Source organism: Podarcis vaucheri (assembly GCF_965113315.1).
Source record: "Podarcis vaucheri genome assembly, chromosome: 5".
Classification (NCBI taxonomy): domain Eukaryota; kingdom Metazoa; phylum Chordata; class Lepidosauria; order Squamata; family Lacertidae; genus Podarcis; species Podarcis vaucheri.
This window is the reverse complement of record NC_138763.1, coordinates 31,638,354-31,661,217: the sequence shown is the minus strand read 5'-3', so window position 1 is coordinate 31,661,217 and position 22,864 is coordinate 31,638,354. Positions and strand designations below refer to the sequence as shown.

Sequence of the window (22,864 nt, the reverse complement as noted above, 5' to 3'; positions counted from 1 at the left end):
TTCAGGTCAGCATACAAAGTCACATGTCTTTGTATCCTGGCTTGAACCCGTTTTTTCTATTTGTGTATGTCTTAAGAGGAAAAGCAGGATGTAAATGATTTCGAATTTAAAAATTAGAAATTCCTTCCCAGGTGCATTCTTAACATCCCAGTTTAGTTCCAGCTGTACTATCCAAAGAAGCACATTATGAAGTGCTTTTTTAGCAGGGTAAAGAAGAGGAAAAGATGGATTGGAAGGTTAGGGTGGAGTGTTTTTCAATTCTTCTCCAAGGAGGACTAGCAGGTGAGTATTCACTTTGTTGTGAAAATAAGGCAGAGGACTATAGCTTAGATGGAGAATGAGGAGGAACCTTTTGCCATGCACCAGGGGTTCCAGAAAATCTGTGAACAGGGAAAATTGACATTACCTGCTTTATTCTATCCTCTTCAACTCCTCCCTGCTTTTCAAGCTTTCTGGCAGGAAATCGACTGCAGTTCCAAATACCGCAGTTTTAAAAATAGTATGAATAGACTTTTGCTGGCAATGAAATTTTTTTATTGCCCTACCTTTAGTATTTAGAAATATAGCATACTGCAATGATCGCACATTAGCTAAAATTATGACAACTGAATGTTGGGCTGAAACCAGAAACAAAAGGGAAACAGTCACTAAGTAAAAGATTGCAGGGACCAACTTTACCTTTAGCTTAGATATCATGTTTTTCTCAGAGTCATCTGAAACACTTTTGTTTGTTAGAAGCCTCCTTGCCAAGTGCTGTTTATAGTATCGTTCAAAAACATCCTTCTCTTGCATAAACCTAAACAAAACCATTGCCTTGTCCAATATAGTCTCTACTTCTTGCTCAGTTAGCTGTAAAGACAAAAACATTATTTTTCAACCAAATGCTACCAATCTCCATTGCTAGAGATTGTGCCCACAAAATCCTATGATTAAGAAACACTGATAGCACAATCAATGCATTTTTACTGAGAAATAAATCCTGCTCTGCTCAGGTAGTGTGTAGCATGGCAGCCACAGCCTTCTCAGGGCAGCTTCACACTTCATGAAGTAACACTGTCTGTGATTCACTGTGATAAAACACTAAGTGGGAGTGGGAGACATATCTTCAAACGTACGAAGGCATGGACTTCAAGTTTTTGGTGCAACAGTAACTTGTTAGGGGACAAAAGTTCAAGTACTGAATGGGAACATATTTTGCTGGGGGGGGGGGCAGCAATCTGATTACATGGTCAGCATGCTAAACTACAAAGAACTTGAAGGTATCATACTGTAAGCTGGAGATGTATTGCTGTGCAAGAGTCACCAGAACACATACGTTAGTACTTCTGACACTGCCACCAGTAACACTTTCCTTTAACATAGGTCATTTTTAAATGTCACTAATTATCAGCATTATCATTCTAAAAACAACTACAACTAACAGTGGTTAAGTCAATCAAGAATTATTCAGTTCTCTATTTACACACATATATAGTTCATGCAGTTGCAAAAGATTGTGACAAGCACATATAATTTGTTCACTCAACTGCACTGCTTATTGCATTTTGAAAGTTAAAACAGTATACTTTCAGGAACGTAATAGAACGGAAGTTTGCATAAATATATGTTGCTGTTTTGTCACAAATTTGGATAGTTGTAACTGAAAATATACTTACTCCCTTGACTCCTTTTTTTAACTTGTCATCAATAAATAATGAGAGGTACTCTGGAGACCTAGAGTTAAGGTTGAGGAAATACTCAAAGTCACCCGCAATGGTTTGTTTGAAGAGTCTGTCGTTATTGAAAGATTCTTGAAGGAAGCGATCAAACCTACTCTTCAAATCCAGTAAACCCTTAGAAAAATAAAGAATATTTTTATTTTCAGGTAGGTAGCTGTGTTGGTCTGACACAGTCGAAATGAATTAAAAAAATTGTCCAGTTGTACCTGAGAGACCAACTAAGTTTGTTCTGGGTATAAGCTTTCAGATTTCTGAAGAAGTGTGCATGCACATGAAAGCTTATACCCAGAACAAACTTAGTTGGTCTCTATGGTGCTACTGGACAATTTTTTAATTTATTTCAAATAATGTTCAAATATGTTACAGATTTCTACTATAGGATGTATGGAAATCACATCCATTGTGAGGTTATTTGACTGAAAACTATTTGCTCATTGCTTCAAAGTGTCTAGAACACTTTACTTGACATTAGGTTAAGCTTAGAAAAACCTGGTATTTTAAATGGGAAAGAAAATCCATTGTTAAGTATAGATTTCTTTCTCAAGTGCAGAGGACAGCTAGCAAGAGGATGTTACCAGGGTTCACATGCATCCTATATAATCTCAAGCACCATCTTGCAACTACCACCACCAACACTTTTTCATTATGGTTGTATTTGCTCCTGGAGGTCCAAGTCACAGGCAACAGCCTCACATACTGGACTGTGAAGTGAATGACAACTGCATGTTCTGGCTCTTCCTAGAATTCAAACATTCAACAGTTTGGGTCTTGGTGCCATGGTTTCTAGCGTATAGCAAAATGCTCTTCACTGCTCTGTATTTTGGTTCTACACTTGGGGAAGCATGATTTGGGGAAGGTTCTGGGAGTGCAGTCCATTTCAATGACCACTGGGCGATTTCAATGAAATCCTGAATATCTTCCCTTAGACCAAGGTGACTTGGGTGAGGATGCTGCCTAGGAGTGTGTAGGCAGGGCCCCAGGATTCCAAGGTGCTTCAGATGGCTTAAAGAAGATCAGTGCTGAAATTGCCGAGGTGGCGTTTTAGTGGGCTGGTGTAGCCATTTGTCAACAAGTGAACTCTTGGGACTTGCCCCACTTGCTTTAGAAGGATGATGGCCACCTGTCTGCTAAGAGGTGTGATCTTTACAAAGGGACTCTCCTGTGTGGGGTTTCCTTTGCTTCTATTCTAGCTGCTTTAGCTGCTGCAGGTGATTTTTTTTGGTCTGTCCTGAGAAATGTTGAAAGTTTGAGTCTTGTCAGTTCTACAGGGATGAGAAAGGAGTCAAGCAAAGTTTGCCCTTTCTTGTGGCAAGTCCACCAGTGGCAGAAGAGCAGCCAGATCTGAAGTTCAGTTAAGATGGGCAAATGAGAAATGTAAGGTTTAACTACCTGAATATAGTCAACTGGGTTCTTTCCTTCTCCTTCTTCAGATACAAGAGCTTTACCTTGCTCTCGGAGGTAGGAGCTCATACACTCACACATTGTCTTAAGACCATTCGGCACACGGCTGAACAGCTTGTACATACAAGCAAGATCTGCAATGGGGGGGGAAGTATATTAACTACCACCAACATGGTATTTCTATCAAAAGACAGCAGATGAACAGAATAAGTGTTCTCAAATTTTTGTCAACTCATATTTTAACATTAAGTCTCATTGTGAGGCTCTTCCTTCTGTCCTGGAATAGCAGACACAACAGACCTGTCCTAAATGTTACATTAATTTTTGTTCTTCACCTTTTGGATGCTATATTATTTTAAATAATAAAATCATTATGGTGATTTGCTGCAGCAGTATGGCACATTGAGTGTCTTTGAATATAAGAGCTATAAATGTTTAAAATTTAAATTTTAAAAAATTATCAGCACAGAGTGTCCAATTCAACAACAAAATATAATAAAACTAATGCCAGATTACAAATTAAAAACCCTAATGAATCCTAATGCTATGTTATGCTAAGTGACCATTGGCTTTTAAACTAGGATTGGTAAATATAATTATATTTAACTAGAATTTGGTTGATCACAATAAGCAAGCATGAATACCACATAAACTATTAAAAAGTTTCTTGGAGGTACATAACATTTTATTGCTGTTGCAAGGAATGAACTGAGCTGAAACTCATTTCAGGTGAGCTACCATCTCACTCATTAGTTACAATCACAAGCATACCCAGCACACACTAATACAAATCTGCTAATGGAACTATACAAAGCAAAAAGTTCACATTAATAAACATTGATGAGGGGCAGACATTATAGTTTTCTAAAATAAAATGGCATTTCTTACAAAATCTTTGGACATGTAGGAAGTATGTATAGCTTAGTCACAAGAATTATTCTTTAGGCAGCTTTAGATAGAATAATGCTACTGAGGGAATGGAAAACACAGTTGTTTTTTCAGTACATATATCACTTCATATTTCAACAGAAATCTCTAAGGAATATAGATATTCTAACAAAAAGGAATAAATATTAAGAAATATTTAGTACACTTCATGCTTATAAACGACTTCAGTGCCTATAAGCAGCATAATCTGGATTTACCTTCTGTTTTTCCATTTTTTAGCATGTGAACTAGACCAGAATTCTCCATTTCCACTATAGTTTTCATATGCTTGGAAATAAGCTCTCTCTCAACAACTTTTACAATTGGCTCTTCAGTTGATTTATCAAGGCAGTGCATCACACGTTCTATTTCTTCATTAATTCTAGCTTCTACTTTCTTGATATAAACTGAAGCACTATTTTCTGCTAAAAACTTCTGGCTCTCCATCTGTATTGGAACAAAGCAGAGCACGCCATGTGATACTATAATATTCTGAAAGAATTGCTAGAGATGCACTCCCCCACTATAAACATTTTTAATTGAAATAAGGCTTCATACCTATTACCTTGATGTAATCCATACATCAACCCTGTATTATTATCCATATATTACAGTATGCACAATGAGGATTAAAGGATGGGGCTTGGCCTCATGTCCACGACACAGGCAGGATTTGAAGTAGGAATTTCCCAATTTATAACTCTGCTATGCTACATCAGCTCTGAACATGCCCCCTAATTAGTGATACTTGCTAATTTAGAACCCAGTAATACAGCCTTGTGGATATTGGTTGGGATTCACTCCCACCACCATCTGCGCACCAGTCTCTATGTGGACTGTGGATGAAGCAATATTTATCTTTCTTTGGAATTGGAGCATCCTGCACTTTATGGGATTCCACTCCAAAGGACCCCCCCCCTTGAATCTGAGTGTATGCATGGAAGGGGGCTCCCACCGAAAAGCAGCAGAGATGAAAAGATGCCATGTGAGAGAAGAACACCATCCATATGATATATAGAGAGTGTGAGACATCGCCTTCTTCTTTCCCACTGCAGCCCAAATTATGCTCTGGAGGGCTCCCACCCTACCTGCTGGAGCAGATTTTGAGGGCACAAAAAGTGTTTCAGGGAGGAGGAGAGGAAGACAAAGTTGCACTGCCTAAGTGGAAGTCCATTCTGCTTACGCATAACCAGCAGTGGATATAACCAAGCGTTTTCCTATTTTCCAAATAACATTTTATTTTTGCTGGATGTTTGGGACAGTGAATCTTTAAGCAGCATAGCAGTCAATATCTACAACTGAAAACCTTATATGGGGCGGGGGGGGGGAGGAATGATTAGAAAGATTACTTGCAAGTAATTCCAAACAAATTCATTAAACAGATTAACACCAATAAACAGTTAACGTCACATACACTTGAAACATATTTTGTACCTGAAAGAATTCTGCTGACATCTCTAAAAATGGGGCTTCAAAATCTTCTTCATAGACAGATCTTCCTTCAAGGCCTAGAATCATTAACATCTGACAAGCATTTCTGATTGCTCCTCTGTCAAAATATTAAATCAGATGTAGAGATTAGATATATTTTAGCAGAAGTAGCATTTTCAAAGTCATTCAACAAAACATCCTCATATAATTTCCACCCTCAGCGATCAATGCAAGTCCCTCTCATCAAGGATGTAAGAATTAGAAGAGAACAAAGAAGAGACTTCTCCACTCTTGCCCCTGAGATTATAGTAGTTAACCCCATGCAGAGATAACAAAAATGTGTATTGCTGCTGAACTTCAAGAGGCAGTTTAAGGAATTCCTCCTTTGGTGGGCTCTTTGGAGACTATAGTGACACCGGGTTTACTCAGAACTGATAGGCTGCTCAACTTGATTTCCTAGCTATAATGATTTCTGGTTGTCTCCATTTAGATCTGGTATAATTAGTTATTGAAGAGACTGAACCTTGAACCATGAAGTCATAAATCCTATCATTCCAGCTGCCATGAATTCACTAGGTGGCATTAGATACCTTCCCTTATCCTCACCGCCATCTGCAATATGCAGGCAATGGCCTGTTTTAAAGACTTTAAGAGGATCACTGAGAGTGTATGCAAATGTTATGTATTATTCTGAGTAAGGAGATTGTTTAGAACCAATTATTTTAGACAAGATTATAAAAGTTCATTTACTGGCTCTTCTGAAAATTTTTAGGTACTTCATCTTTAAGTCACTGATCTTATTCAGTGTTCTCAAGTGCACAAAAACACATACACCAATCCCCTAATTTCACAACTTTCTCCATCTCTAGAAACTCCTCAGCTGAAAATAATAATAATTTAATAGTCACAGCAACCAGTCCATATGCAATTTTGTACAGGAATATAGCTAAATTATGAAATCGGAATAGGAACTTCACACTAGCTTATTTGTGTAAATTTGTAGATATCAATATCCTGATAAGCATTAAGGGCAATATCCAATGAACTCATTCCACTAGCCCAAGGATTTATGCCTGCACAACAAAACTCTTCCGCCATCTCCAGTATATGCCAATCCCATATCTACTCCAGAGTGTTGAAGGAACCTCTGGAATAGATTTGGGAGTACACAGAAGGGAAGTTCCACTGTGCAAGCAGATATCCTTGTGCCAACAGAATGGGTCACACAGCACTACTTTGAATACAGCCTTTAGGCTTGCTTAGCAATGTGGAGTTGGCCAAGTTGAAATACTGTGTACACATTTTAAATTACTAACAAAGTGTTAATATCTACTAGAGCTCTAACACTGTAACACTCTGTAACTGTGTCAGAAGAACAATTTGTTTACAAGCAAAGATGTGTTGAGAATGAAGCTCCCTAAACACTCCAAAGGAGAATGCTGAGCAACTGGTATATACAGCCATATATTCATAAAATGCCAATGGGCAACCTGCAGCCAAAATAGAATCAAGTTTCAAATTGTTTTTAAAATGGTATGGAATTTGGGGGAGGGGGGGAGGCAAATATCTACTGCAGTGGCAGAGAAGGTAAGAAATGGATACTGAATATATTGATGGCATGTATTTTTTTAAAAAATGTTTCAGTTATCATCTTGATTCTGATAATATAGTGTACTGCAGTATTAGCCACCCAGGGAATTTTTATTGATGGCCTCGTAAAATATATCCCACTATTAATAATTAAAAATGAAATTAAAAAATGCAAACAAAAGCGCAATAGCAGCAAGATTAACTCATGCACACAAAACAAAGATCTTGCAAGAATGATATCAAAGCTATTTTTTTGCAGTTGTACCTGTCCACAACTTCTCCTTTCCGTTCCCTTGCAATCATGTCCAACAATGTCTGTCGTAGATGATCCCTAATACACCCGTAACGTACAACTTGATCTCGAAAGATAATTAATCCCAAGTTGTAGACATTTTCCACATTATTTTGTTGTACATATACACGGTCCTAAAATTAAAATATAAATAATAAGGCTTGTATACAATACCACTCGTATGCAGTACAGCTACATGAGCATACCTCAGTCACCCCCTCCCCAAAACAACCTCCAATGCACTTTGTCTTGAAAACTGATACCAAAATAACTATAAATGGTTATTGTTTATATTGCATAAAACAACTGTCTTACAATTATCAGGGCAAAATAAATAAATTGGAACACACTATCATTTAAGTTCTCTCAAATCATGTGTGTGTTTATCACCGTGTAACACACACATACCCTTAATTGATGCAATCAAAACTTTGCCATTTGAAAGATGATAAAGCTGACCAATACAGTAGAGCTCAGACTACATACAAAGAAAAAAGAAATCTATCCCGTGAGTTATGAAAGTGGTACACATGCATAATAGAGAACACTGACTGGAAGGAAGAGGAGAGCATCATAAAATGGTCTCAGGGTACCTAATCCTAAACAGGAATGGTCCTAGTCAAAACTTGGAAGAGAGACTATTTGGGAACCCTCGGAGCTCTTCAGATGAAAGCAGACATAAAAATGTAATACAATGTAATACAAACACTCTCGGTAGAAGCGTGTTTTCATATGGCACTGGAAATATGAGATCTAAGAACCCAACCCTAAATTGTGTTTTGCAAGATTCCTTGTAAAGGTAAAGAGTAGCTGCTCTTTCCATTTAAAAATTTAAATTTCCAGTGACAATATGGTCCACATACAGAGAAAGACACGATATGTAAAGGGTAAAACATCTAAAACTGTGTTCAGTTCAAAACAGTATTTGAATAAAGTGGAAATCTGAAAGAGCGCACTAGATAAATGACAACAACAACAACAATTGATCCTGATCTCTTGACATTTCATTAGCAGTCTTTAGCCTAGTTCAGGAGAGATGATAGCAACAGATTTCACATGGAGGCATGGGTGTAGCTACTCCACCGCATATCTAGAACAATGCATTATGCAGGTGCCCCACATGGAGGCCGATATATGAGCCTTTCTCTTTCATTATGTAAGCACATCTTGTTAACCTCTATTCCAATCTCAGCTTCCCAAAAGAACCTTTCACAATGAAACTACTGAGGAGGAAAAGTGGACTCCAGTGTGTGTATGCTCCACATTCATATCAGTTAAAGATTTCAACTCATGTCTAGTTCTTCCATGAGTATGAAGATCTCCAAGTTTGTTCTTACGACTAAATACTTCTAGCTCCAGAGAGAGAGAGAAATAAGACATTACCTACCATATACATTAGAATGTCTCTAATCATCACCATTGCTGTTTGATGATCATTCCATGCTTGGTTTAATGTTTGGAGGAAGTTGTTATTTAATGAATTTAGCACATCTTCTCGCACCTGCAACCAAACAGAATGTTTCAAAATAACCAAGGCAACTTATTTAATACAAGTTATTGAAAGCTATTATGCTATGCTACTGCTATGCTACTGTCACAAGAAAGAGCAAAAAGACGTGCCAAATAACCACACTACCAGTTCAAATCGCACCACTATTAGGAAGCTCTTTGCATTTAAAAAACAGGCAAGTATTGTCTGCAGATAGTCTGACTCATGAGTATATAAATGAAATATATAGATGAAACTTTTAAATTTATCATGTTTTGTTAGCAGTGTAGACAGCTTTACCATATAGGATAAATGATACATTTAGCCCGGAAGCTCCTAGAAGCATAACCAAATTAATTTTGTGATCCTCACAGCAAGTCATATTACTCACAAACATTTACACTTCTTTCTTACTGGAAGGACAGGAAACAGCTCTAGTCAGTCATGTGCATTGCTGTGCTACTACTGGGACTTGTCTTGTAATGTGTGCAAAATGCAAAAGGAAGAGTAATCATGCTTACTTATCAAGAGCTGACTGACCATGCCATCGGCTCTTTGCTACAATGGCATATGGAAAATGGATTTGAGTAGCAAGCTTCTTGGTTGGTTCTTGGAGCCTGCTTGTTTATTTTTTGATGTCTGCCTCTTCTGGATTTCTCCCTCCTCTTTCTGTGGCAATTGCTGACCTTGAGTTCTGGATGCATTTGACAAAGCCTGCCTCTGTTCATTTTTAACTCAGTAGGTGAGTAGTAGAGCAAATGCTTTGCATGCAAAGGATCCCAGGTTCAATCACTGCCATTTCCAGGTAGGGCTGGGAAAGATGCAGGTCTGGAATACTAGAGAACTATGGCCGGTCACAGTAAACAATACTGAGCTAGATGGTCTGAGAAGGTATGAGGCAGCTTCCTACATTCCCACATACTGGCACCCAACCTCTGTCTGGAATTGTAAGTATTCAATGTTGTTTAAAATATAACTCTTAATTTTATCATAAAACTGTAATGGGAGGAAATAATGTAGTGCCTTCCTCTGTAATGCCTCACAATTTCTGATGGCTCTGATCTACCACTACCACTCTTTTCCCTAATCACTAAAATACAGTTGTTGTTTTTGGGCCATATTTCTATGACTAAGCATTCACTGAGCCCTAACTCAAACACTTTCTGTGAACCAATTAAAATGTTTGGGGGTTTTATTGGAGGGGGGATTTCTTTGAATGAGTAAGAGGATGAGGTGTCCTTATAAAAAGCATTATAGCTAGGGGTGAAGGAGAGACAGCAAGGCAATATACTATTAAAGACACTTTCATTCATCTTAATGTTGCACAATGTCCCAGAAATGAAAGACAAGTATGGAAGCCTTACAAATAAAATGATAACGATGATAGAAATGTAGTAGGCTGCTGGAGGTGGGACCAAGCTCTCTATCCCTCCTCAGCCAGCCACCAACACACTAGCAAAAACACTTTGCAGGCTAGTAACTTTTGTGCCTTGATTTACAAGGTTAAAGAATGGTCCTTTTTGGATAGAAAGATCCCATCTGAGGCTAACAGGTATTCATCTCAAAATATTTGAAAGTTGTTTGCTGTTCTTTAAATCCCCTCTGCAGCTTACTTTTTGTGATACAAGCATGTAACTGTTTTGATTCCTACAGTAGTCCATGGAAAGTCCTGCAGTTTCAAGGATAAATTTGGGGAGGAGACTGTCATTTAGCAGCAGCTGCAAGTAACAGTCAGAGGCTGTATATTCTTATCCTTAAAAAAGTAGAATTTGCTAGTTCACAACAAAAATTCTTAGTCTCTACATTTCAACCAGCTGTTGAGTTCAATGTTTATACAATATAGAGGCATATTGGGAATGGGGGATAAAATTGGCTCCTGTAGCCTTTTAACTTCAAAATTCTCAGGTGGTAGCAGGCACACCAAAATAAACATCTAGATTTCAGGACTATTTACATGTGTTTTAAGAATAGCAGCATTTGACATTGCTTTTCCATAAAAAGGTTTATTATTTAGTGAAGTCACATAGCAATATCCCAGAGGAAGTCTTGGCTCTGTTTCCTGCTATACAAACAGCCATAGTCTCTGTGATGAACACCGGGTCCTTGAGAAGGAGGTGTTCAAGTTTTTCTTGTAACATTCACTTGAACAAACAGTTCTGGATATCTTGTTGTACTACTCAGAAGGACCAACTAAGAGGTCTTTCCGCTCCCAAGTCACAAAAGCACTCTTTGGGAGAAAGAAGATGAAGTCTGTCAGTCAGTAATAGGGAAGATGCCTTATGTTTCATTCGCTTTTAATCTGTAAAGTCTAGGTTCTCCTGCATAGCACATAGAGACTTGATGTAGCTGTTACTGACAGTGCATTTCATCTGTATCACTCCCTGTACATCTATTTCAACCACTGTTTGAAATTAACTTGTTACCTGGCACATTTTGCACCTGATTGTCGGCCACTTGTCGGCAACCAAGTGAAGATCCCTGGGTGTCCGGATGGCACCTGACATCACTATCTTGAGGTGCATGTCTGGGGATCATTGGATCTTGATTGTTTTCACACACTAATACCACATCCTGTAGAATTCTATCAGTTATATTTTATCTGCACAATCACAATGGATTTCAGGAACCAAAATGCTTTTTCTGTGAAGCCTAAGCAGGAGCAGTGAGCAATGTTATAGCTAGCTGTTGTAGCTTGTCTTCACTTACCCCACCCTACTGCCCTGCTCACAGTTGTGAAGAATATTTTTATGTTATGCATGGTCTGTGTCACCATTAAGATAAAGCAGCAGGAATAGGCCAGTATATATGTGGACGATCCCTGGATAAAGTGGCTTTTCTTCCTTAAATTCTCAAAGTTTTTAATCTAGCTCAAGATTATCATCTGAACTACCCAGATGTTTAACTGATAATCAATCACAGTCAGTAAATCATTTGGAAAAAAAGACTTTAGAGCTGTCTTGCCCCAAAATGGCAACTCAACATTTTGTTTTGCCAACTGTAACCTTTGGCCTCTAGCTTATATACCTCAGTTTCTAGCACTGATTGCAACCTGTTTCTTTGAGGAAGAATAGGTATGGAGTATGTAGTGGTTATCTGCTCACTAAAGTTACTTCACATTTATCACCTATGCAGCTCCTCTTTCCAAGGCAAAGAAGCTTCATGAAAGTCAAGTGCTTAAGACAACTATAGATTATACAGCAAATTATACAAAATAGAAAAATGACTCCTATTTTTAGCATATACTAGATGCTAGTCATGTTAGAAGATCTTCTATCTACATATAATTGGGCTGCTGAAGAATCACAATATGTGTTTTAGTATTTCATACTTCATGCAAAAATTGCACACTTTCATTTGCTCATTTAAGTTTTATGTTCACTGCTTGCAGATAATGACAACCAACAAGTACAATCATGAATAGATTTTTAACAATAATTGCTCACTGTCTTACTAGGTTATATAATTTTTGTTTAAAGTACCAGTGTCTGAGTGAAGATTCAGCAAACAAATTAGAACAAATTGAAAGGAATACTTCCTATATGCGCCACAGTAAAAAATAAAAAGAAATCCCACTCCAAACAGTAACAACTTTGTATTCCAAACATGAATGCATGCATTAAAAATTGTATACAGTGATTAGCAAGTAGCAGTTTACTAATCTTCCCAGACTATTATCCTGAACTGACCCTTAACTGAACTCTTGCTTTACGGGATATTGTTAGCACATTTGGAACATTTTAAAAGTATTGTTCCTAAAGGTTTTATACCAATGTAGTTATGATTTTCCATGGGTGATTTGTATACCAATTACTTACAAGTATACATGAGTGGAGCTAAAGGGATATGCTGTGCTCAGCACACCTGTCCCACTATAAGCAGCAAATATTAAATGCATAAGGCTTCATCAAGGTGGTTTGTGTTGTAGTGCCCAAGACAGCATTACGAAAACACACAAGGCCTCCCCAAATCCCAAAGCTGCAGCAGTGTTTTTTTCTAATAGAGGACCCTGAAGTTTATTTTTTTCCAACAACCTTTCCCCTCCTAAATTAATGAAACAATACAAAAATTAAGAACTAGAAAACACTATATTTTAAAAAAACTCTTCAATCCTCTGTCAGTTTAGCCCTGATCTCTGAATCCAGGCCTAAACAATAAAGGTTTTGAAATGCTTCTGAAAGATAGCCAAGTGTGCTTCTGAATTGTCTGGTGTTCCTGCTTCTATCTTTTTTTCTGACAATAGCAGCAACCTAAACACATATAAAACATGCATATCTGAGGTTGAGTGCATTTTATATACAGTTGCAAAATCTGTCCTTGTATTCTTAAATATAGTTTGTCATTTTCGGGAAAGACTAAATCATGGGTAGGCAAACTAAGGTCTGGGGACCGGATCCAGCCCAATCGCCTTCTAAATACGCCCCGCGGATCATCCAGGAATCAGTGTGTTTTTACATGAGTAGAATGTGTGCTTTTATTTAAAATGCATCTCTGGGGCACAGGAATTCATTCATTATTTTTTTTCAAAATATAGTCCGGCCTCACATAAGGTCTGAGGGACAGTGGAACGGCCCCCTGCTGGAAAAGTTTGCTGACCCCTGAACTAAATGAAATAGATTCAAACAAGACGAGACTGATGACAAAAGACTATCACAAGTGTGCCTGTCACTTCCAAATGGCTGCAATGATAACATAGGAAGTAGCTGTGTCAGCAATCCATTCCTCGTGATTGCTTCCTATCACTACTGTCACAAGTAGAATGCGATCCAGACATGGAGTTGAGCCAACCATACCTCTGCAGCAATAGGTCTTGAAACTCCCATTACCCAAAATGATACATTCACACTAGTTGCAGCAGTCCCAAAGCTGAGTCAGTATCAACAGGTGGCACAATCACCACCACGGGCAAAGACAGCTCTAATTCACTAGGCTATTGACCACCAAAATCAACTTTAGTAGATGACACTTTCCAGACCCAATAGCAGACAACCACTTTTTTTCACCACAGCTACTTCTGTGACACAGTCTTTATGTCAGGGGCACCAACATGGACACTAGTATGACAGCCGGTACCTCACATGGCGCCCATAGTAGGTCTCATAAATATCCCCTATAAAATCCATAATGCATGAAACAGGTTGCACTGGCTCGGCCCCTCCAACATTCAACATGCCCCCTTTAATATGTTCACATTTAATTACATGCCACAATTAGACACCGACTTTGCCACCTGTTCAGAACAGTGTAAAAAGTTTTCTATCTGTGAACAAGCATGGCAGTTGCTGTGGTAGGCGCCTTGAACCTCACAGATTTTTTTTGTAGTGGAGGGGGGTGAGTGTGCCTACAGCATTTTGTGGTTCTGTCTCTATTTTGCTCTTTTAGAAGTAGAAGTCATTTTTTTATTCCAAATGTGCCCCGGGTCCCCAAGGGTAAGAGTTCTCTGCTTTATTCCATCACCAACCATAAAGTGTGAACCAACACCTGTGAAAGATGAAAGGTTTCACTAAATTAGGGTTTCTCAAACTTGGGTCCCCAGCTGTTTGTTGGAATACAACTCCAATCATCTCTGACCACTGGTCCTGCTAGCCAGGAATGATGAAGTATGTGGTCTTGAGCAAGTCAATCATCCAGTTCAAATGTAAGGTCTAAACAAGGCCTGAGCTGTTGCACTAATTGTGTTTTGAATGAATCACTGTTTCTTGTATTCAGACATTACAAAAAAAAAATGTGTTGAAAATTGTGGCAACCTTTACACTATTTGCATATGCATGAGAAGTGAAAGGGGAGTGTCTAGCCGCCGGCTCACACTGCTCACCTTCATGACAAGCCACGGCAATAGTTCCATTCAAATAATATGCCAAATCAGGTTTGGTGTTGCAAGTCTTGGGCTCAAGCATTTCATCCCCCCTTGTTCCATGTGAGGAACAAAATTAGAAGCTTTCATTTCTGGTTTGCAGTAAACAATCATTCATCATTTTATACAAATTTGGCAAACCATAGTTTGCCCACAAACCAGGATCAAATCCCGACTTGGGATCCTGGTTTGTGGGAAAACTACATTTTGGGGGGTTTGAATGAAACGTGATTTCATTCAGATGAAACACCAAACTGATTTGACATTATAAACACAAGTGGCCTCTGTTCTGATTCCCATGCTTCTTCCTACATGCACAAGAAAAGAAATTAGAAGTTTCTGTTTTCTGGCGAATAATAATTTTTAGTCTCAGTCTCACCTGTAAAATTAATATGGCTTACTTTAAGAATAACATAGCTGTGAATGTAAACACGAGAAAGACTGTAAAAACTTTCTACATATTAAAAGTGATTTATAAATAGTTTTTACTAGTAAAAGTTTCACTGTGTCTGAAGAGAACGTCCCAGTGCAAGAAGCTAAATTTTATAATTTTTGTCTAGCATTTGCTAACATGCGGAAAACAATCATAATGTAACCAGAACATTGTGTATGATTCTCTAAGGACAGCCATATGCCTTAAGTAGAAATGAGTTTCTTCTAGAACCTTAGCCATTTGCTTCCAATTTGCATATGGTGTTGATTGCACGTAGATACCTTGTTTATGAGATGCTCAGTAACCACTTCTCGTAGTCCAGTGTATAGTTTCTCGCCATGTTTATGTAATACCATAGTATATGCATTCCTATAGAGTTCCTCAAAGCTGAGACCACTGTTGTTCTTACGCTGAATCTCTTGAATTGCGTTTTTCAGAAGATCCCAAATGCTGTTCACATATTTTTCATCCATAGTCATCTGCAAAGGCAAAGAAAAATACTAATTCAGAAACTACTCTGATTAGGAAGTTTCAAAATTATTTCCCTTTCAAAACTGTTGCACATTCATAACCCCAAATATATGTGATTATCAGAAGCTCTGTTCCAAGCTGACAGGTGAGTCAAGCCCGATACCAGATACATGACTAATTTTCCAGCAGTTTGTATTAACAGATCTTCACACTGCACAAAACTCTGTAAGATATCAGACATTCTTCTTTGCAACACACACCTCTGATTCACACGTGTTTTATTATCACTTGATGACTGATGTTGTCTTGCAAACATAAGCTATCACAGACACAGAACTTTTATCTTACTTCAAATACAACCTTTTCCAGAGGAATCAGTTCACACATTCAGCTACAAACTATCAATCACTGAGTAATTATGATGCAAAAGTAACCATCTCAGTTTCACTATACAATAGGATCTCGCGGGAAATATATTTAAGTATCACTGCAATTTCCCCTCCCCCACACTATCATGCATATTACCAGTGAGCCTTGCACTGCTGGTGCGATCAGGTGTTCAGCTTACTGTTAGTGCATTACTAGTCCAATGTGTAACAAAAGCTACTGATCTGAGTCACTGCTGAATCATTTGTTTTTTGCTTACTGAAATATGCCTATGGCAATATAAATGTCTCAAATACACTTAAAGAGAAGCTAAATGTTTTTATACTTTCACATTATCAACTACTCTATTTATCTGGGAAACAACCTTGGCTGAAAAGTAGGGTAACAAAGTAAGAAAAGCAAGACATATTAGATAATTTACACATGCGAGATTAGTAGTAAATCTTGTTATACCTTGCAAATAAAGGTATAACCCTGGACAAATCATTAATGTAATGCTTTACAAATGCTTTAGTACCATATGGTAAGTGAAATTAACAGGAGGGCTTTTTATTGATGTATGAAACCCAATTGTTTAATGATAAACCATAGATTAAGGCAAAAATCCTCAGACACCTCAGTTAATAGTCATCATTCATACTCCAGTAATACATAAATATGTTAATAATAAGCATAACCACCTACAATGACTTTCAGATATAGCCTGATGCTTTAAAGAAATCCCTCACTGCTGTTTTAGGCATATTTCCAATTAATTTAAATAATACTAATAGCATTACTCTTCAAAACCATATTGAAATGGCTGTCTCATCACTATACTATCGAGTAGCCTACTAGTTCAATCTCCAATATGATTCTAAATCACTGATCATTTCGCAATACTAATGCTGTCCTCAATTATGTGTTAGGACTGCAAAGTTGGAAGATTTTTTAAAACATGCACAATGAAGGTTATAATAAAAAACTTTTAAAGTCTAGCTAGATATCTTGGAGAACCATCTCTCATCTTACTAAGCCAATATATAATCAAGCTTTCTGTCCAAGCAGCAACTGAACCAAGAAGTCCCTAGTTAATCACAAATTGCAATTTCATACAAGTAGGAAGCTATGCTTTTCAGTTTCAGAAGAAGCCAAAAGTCTAACTTGACCCAATGAACCCAGTACACGCAATCAAACCCTGGCTTTAATAAGCCATAACATGTAAGATATTCATACACATACTCATATTCTTGCTGCTCTTCCATGTGCAAAACCGGTGAAAGAATGGAGCAGTTAGGTGCAAACTGAGCTTCCCAAAAAGCCAAAAATCAAAAGGCAACGCATTAAGATAGGATTTGATCATGTTTTAGGATTCTGGCTTGTCCTAAAACTGATAACCATGGTGCTCAGTTTGTGCAAAACAGAAAACTATAGAAACTTCTGCACTGCATTCAGGTGTGCTGAAAAGGGAGGAGCAAATGGACTGTTTGAACCAGCAAGAGGCTTGTTTGTATCTCACCTTATAAAGCAGTAAGACCATCATCTGAACTGGGCTACTGCATCACTTCTGAACAGATTGAGTCCCTTCACTTTTTAAATTATTAGTTCAGAATCTCCAATTCAAGGAAGTCAAGATAAAAGCTAACAAAATCAAAGTTGTACAGTGAAATGAATAAAACTTTTATGCCACCAATGTATCTTGACAAAACAGCAGAGATATAATAGCCATCAAATTTCTAAAGGGCTATCACATGGAAGATGGAGCAAGCTTGTTTTCTCCTGCTCTGGAGGGTAGGATGTGAACCAATGGCTCTAGTTACAAGAAATGAGATTCTGACTAAACAACAATAAGAACTTTCTCATGATAAGAGCAGTTTGACAGTGGAATTGACATGGTGGACTCTCTTTCATTGGAGGTGTTTAAGCAGAGGTTGGATGGCCATCTGCTATTGATGCTTTAGCTGAGATTTCTGCATAGCAGGGGGTTCAACTAGATGACCCAGAGAGTCTCTTCCAACTCTACAGTTATAGGATTCTATGAATAGCCAAAGAAGCACATCATGCTAGCTTCCAAATGTGTCAGAATAAAACTGTTTTCACTGATTGGCTAAAAGTACACAATGAAGGATCGACTGGTTTCTGTAGGGAATTGGCTCCAGAATTGCAATACCACTACAGAAGAGGCTCTATCCTATCCATCCACAGTTCAACTTCTGGAGGATATGAGGCCCAACAGAATCTTACTGCCTGACCTTAACAGACAGGAAAGTTATAATCAAAAAGCATTCCCTACAGTACACTGAATTTGAACTTTAAAATTTGGGAGAAACTCTATACTACACTTTTCCCCATCCTCTTAAAAGCATTTTAGAGCAGAATGATGCAACCCCAATTTGAAGGAAATTCCATCTAGCAAAAGATTGCCTGCTCTATCTCATATTGGACACATTACCTGTTGCATTTCCACCAATTAATTTGAACCCGTTTCCATTCTAGTTTTGTATAATGATCAGAGCCAAATAGAAACTACTTCAGAATTCAGCAGCAGCAAACATGTCTATCCGAAAATATATGCCAAGGAAATGGCTTGGGTCAATATTTAACTAGTCAACTCAAAGACCGTTTTGACCGGTCAAATGTTTAACTTACCAATTCCCATTTGTATACAGATGTTTTGAATCAGACAATATGATATAGCAGAAAGGCAGGACGGGTGCTTGCATTAAGTGGGACCAAAACTGCATAGCAATACCCTACTCACTGTTAAAACATACAGATAGGAAAAGCTTTCATGACATTGTTTTTCCAGGAACCACCATTCCTTTTACAAAACAAATGTTTTAAAGTCCAAAGAAAGTAGCAAGACTGCCCTGAAGTACTATTTCAGCAGGTATGAAATGACTTCCAGTTACAAATTTCCTGGCTACTAATGCTGTGCTGGATGAATTGGGAAGGATGAAAAAAAGATGCAGAGGCTTATTCCACTTACAAGTGGAGCTAGTGATCAATTTGACATCAACACTTGTATATCATAACTAAGTCTACACTTTCTGTATTTTTATTATATTATTTTATTATTTCTGCTTATATGTAAAAAAGAAAACACCACTTCTAACTCAAGCAAGGTACAAACACTATGCTACAGATAGACAGACAGACAGATAGATAGATAGATAGGACAGATCGATATCTCACCTAAGTGAAGAAAGTAAATAGATTGGTACCTCGGGTTATAGACGCTTCAGGTTACGCGATTTTGGGTTCTGCACCGCGCTGAACCCGGAAGTACCGGAACGGGTTACTTCTGGGTTTCGGTGCTTCGCGCATGCGCAGAAGCGCCAAGTTGTGACCCAAGCATGCACAGACATGGCGCTGCGGGTTGCGAACATTGTGAATGTGCTTCCCGCACGGATCACGTTCACAACCCAAGGGTCCACTGTACTTTTAATCTTAATGTGCTAAACAAGTTGTACTGTTTGTTGTAAAAATCAAAACCCTGCACACGATAGCTTGGGTTCTGACACAATGCTAAGTTTCATACTACAATAATGAGCTTGGTTACAGGTAGGTAGCTGTGTTGGTCTGCCGTAGTCGAAACAAAATAAAAAAACAAATCCTTCCAGTAGCACCTTAGAGAGCAACTAAGTTTGTTATTGGTGTGAGCTTTCGTGTGCATGCATACTTCTTCAAATACACTGAAACAGAAGTCCATGTGCTTGGGTGAGCCATGAGTGCATGAATTATTCTCCCCTTAACTCACCTAAAAGGAGACTGGAAGCAACTGCTTCTGTTTTCACCTAACCAACCACAGTTTGTCTAGGTCAGTATACTGGGATGAACTGTGGCTAATTTAAATCATAGTTAAATCTGAGCAGAAAAACTTAAAATAATGGATTACAATCCTGGCTTGCATTGTAGCTCCCTATTCAGACATAACAAACCATGGTTAGTTGAAGCAGAAACAAATGCTTCTTATAACCTCTGCATGACCACGCCAGAGGAAGAGAGGTGAGGGGTAGCAGACACATGGATATAACACAAAATTATTATTTTATTATAAATCAACGAGTTGAGCTACCATATATTTAAGTGATCAGATCCTCTTTAGTTGTTGTTGGCATCCATCTGTCTTGAGAGACAGCAGTGTGCCTCCGGGGTGAAGTCAAGTGTTAACCCTAGAAAGCTGTATTATGGCAAAAAAATGACGTTACCACACAGACTAAGAAAATAGGCTGTTTAACCAGACATGGGCATGAATCAGGCTGTGCACATGCACATTTTCCGATACAGAGTATAAATAAAACAAATGTTGAACAGACATTATTTTCTGCTATGTATATGAGCACATGCGACATATGTGAAAGCCCAAGAAAAAACAGTAAAATTAAACACGAAAGCCTGAACCTCTGAAACCTTTGGGGGTAGGTTCCCAACAGAATTAATTTCTTTTGGCTTGTAAATTTTTTTGCTTTAGAATAATGAACAAAATGTTTTAGACGAGGCATTCATACTTCACTAATCCAAAATTATTTCTAAAACTGTGTAACAAAAAGAGATTTATGTACAGAATTAGATCATCACAATTCCTGTACATTAGAGGACAAGCAAGTCCTGAGTAGTATACTGAGAGTATAATTTTCAAATGCAAGAGCAAGGTGCATTCCAATACTGGAAGGGCAATGCCATTGTCACAAGGAAAGAAAGGAGGCAATGCATTATTTGATTGTGCTTTCCTCTTGTTGGCATAGCTGGTGGATTTGTTTCTGTCCTCTTCACTATGTTTCAAAGGAGTGGGATAAAGTACAGAGCAACATAATTTTGTTGCCATCAAGTTCATGTTGTTGCAAAACTGTCAGATCCAAGATTCAAAGGTAGAAATGTAAATGATGATAGCACTGTTTCTGCATTTGACTGGCTTACAAAACAGGCTGCAGATTTAGGGAAAGGTACTTTCAAATGTTGCAAAGCACAGAACATCTTCAAGTATTTGGCCAAGGAATGCACTCTGGGATTCTGCCAAGCTTATCCCTCATGTAACATGGTGGCAAGGCCTTTTGCACAACACAGCCTCTGACTTCTCTTGCTTCTCACCTACTTCAGATTCCACCATCTTCGGCAGCGTGTTGATGAAAATGGTCTATGTTTGGATATACATTAAAACAAGAAATAAACTGACATGTGAAAGGATAAAAGCTTGTTTCAATCTGGGATAACCTTCAGTCTTTAGAAGTCCATGATAAATAGGAAGACAACTATGAAGAACAGAAAGTGATAGCAAAAACTTGAGACTAACTAAATTTCAAAGTATTTCCTGAGTTTTGTTCCATTTCTCCTCTTTTTCTCAGTCCTTTTTACAAAAATTAATGCCTTATGGCTGCTTAATAATGGGAGTCATAATAATTTTCCAAATAAATAATAATTTAGTTTGTTTTTATTGTTTTTTTACCTAATTCTCATAAAGCAGAAAAACCAAAGAGATGCTTGGTTTCTTAAGAGTTCAACAGCTTGTAGCTCCATTTGTATCAAATACTTTTAAAAACAAATATAATTTGTAACTATTGTCCCATAAACTGAACTTTCAGTATACAAAAACTGATAACTCTAGGGTATATTAAGTTATACATAACACAGTTTATGTTGCTAAAATAACAAGCAACTTCCAAAATGTGAAGAATGATTTAAGAGAGAGAGAATTGCATTTTTAAAAAAGATTCTGAAAATTTCCTTTTCCTAAACTTTTACTCTTGTAGCACATACCGCCTGCTACATGAGGAGTCAGTTCACATTTCACCATTCTCACCTCTTCTAAATTCACCAGCACTGATCGATGTAAACAGACATGGTAACATTACAGGCAATCAGTCTGAAGTTTCTCCTTTTATCAGTACTCAACATTGATTTTATCATCTGCTTCAATAAAGCATCTCATTTCTGAATAAAACGAGCCTGGTGCTTAGTTAAAATTATAACTGAAAGTATTCCACTTTCTCTCAATGAGTTGGGAAATATGCACCCTGGTTGTCTACTAACCAACACTTTCAAAAAGCACTATAAGGTATGGTCATTCACTTAGGTTAAGCCTCATCAACATCACTATAGAAAGCCAGTATATTCCTGGCCAAATAATAGGGGTATCAAACCCTGGAAAAGATGGATTTTAAGTTTAATTTTTCCCATAGCCATGCATTACCTTCAGAAGCCCAGCAGCTACATACAGGACATCCTACCACCACCACTGCCGAAATACATGCAAGTAACTTGGAGAAACTGTACTACCACAAAAACGAAGTTCAGGGGCCTCTGAATCAATTGGCAACACATCACACCAGTGAACAGGTCATGGAACCCTTCTGCAAAATTCTGTTTTGCTTTGTAGGCAATATGCAGTACCTCACATTGACTACAAGTTTCTTTCTCAAGTGAAGGATTTATAATACACTGTTACCTCTGAAGTGTTTTCTTTATAACACTTTTCTAAGAATCCTTTGAAAGGATTATTTTCAAGTATTTTAAATAGTTTTACAAAAACTGCCTTCATTTATTCACCACACACAAACTCAATGTTCTAATGTGGTTACCAAGGGGCACAAGAGTAGTCTGTGATGTCATTAGAATGTTGAGCTATCTCTTAAAGAAATTCAAAGATTTCTTGCAACCAGATTCCACCACAAGGTTTCTTCATCTACCCCCCCCCCCACCCAAAGTTCAGTGCAGACAATATTATTTTCAGTGATGTACATGGAAGATTCAGGTACACCGAGTGAGCCACAAAACACTGTAAATGGTGTAACTGCTTAGAAATGCAAGCGTCTACCATTTATATTGTCTTTTTTCAAAATTTCCTCACTGTAAAATGAAAGAACATATACATAAGCTTGTATCCAGGACTGTGCAC

At 37.9% G+C, this 22,864-nt stretch overlaps 1 protein-coding gene across 5 annotated transcripts in view; it reads right to left on the bottom strand.

The window, feature by feature from the left end:
- The window catches only part of CUL3 (cullin 3), a 44,217-nt gene that overhangs the window by 11,277 nt on the left and 10,076 nt on the right, over positions 1-22,864 (bottom strand). For 2 of the 5 annotated variants that reach the window (XM_082224943.1, XM_082224945.1), the window contains exons 1-9: positions 22,415-22,522; positions 15,414-15,611; positions 8,747-8,860; positions 7,333-7,493; positions 5,481-5,595; positions 4,265-4,493; positions 3,108-3,253; positions 1,656-1,832; positions 679-849 (exon numbers count right to left, since the gene is read on the bottom strand). In XM_082224943.1, the coding sequence (XP_082081069.1) occupies positions 679-849; positions 1,656-1,832; positions 3,108-3,253; positions 4,265-4,493; positions 5,481-5,595; positions 7,333-7,493; positions 8,747-8,860; positions 15,414-15,611; positions 22,415-22,507 (1,404 nt within the window). In that variant the 5' untranslated portion in view covers positions 22,508-22,522. Of the gene's footprint in view, positions 1-678; positions 850-1,655; positions 1,833-3,107; positions 3,254-4,264; positions 4,494-5,480; positions 5,596-7,332; positions 7,494-8,746; positions 8,861-15,413; positions 15,612-22,159; positions 22,296-22,414; positions 22,523-22,864 lie in introns of those variants that run through there. The other 3 variants (XM_082224944.1, XM_082224947.1, XM_082224946.1) reach the window with 2 other exon arrangements.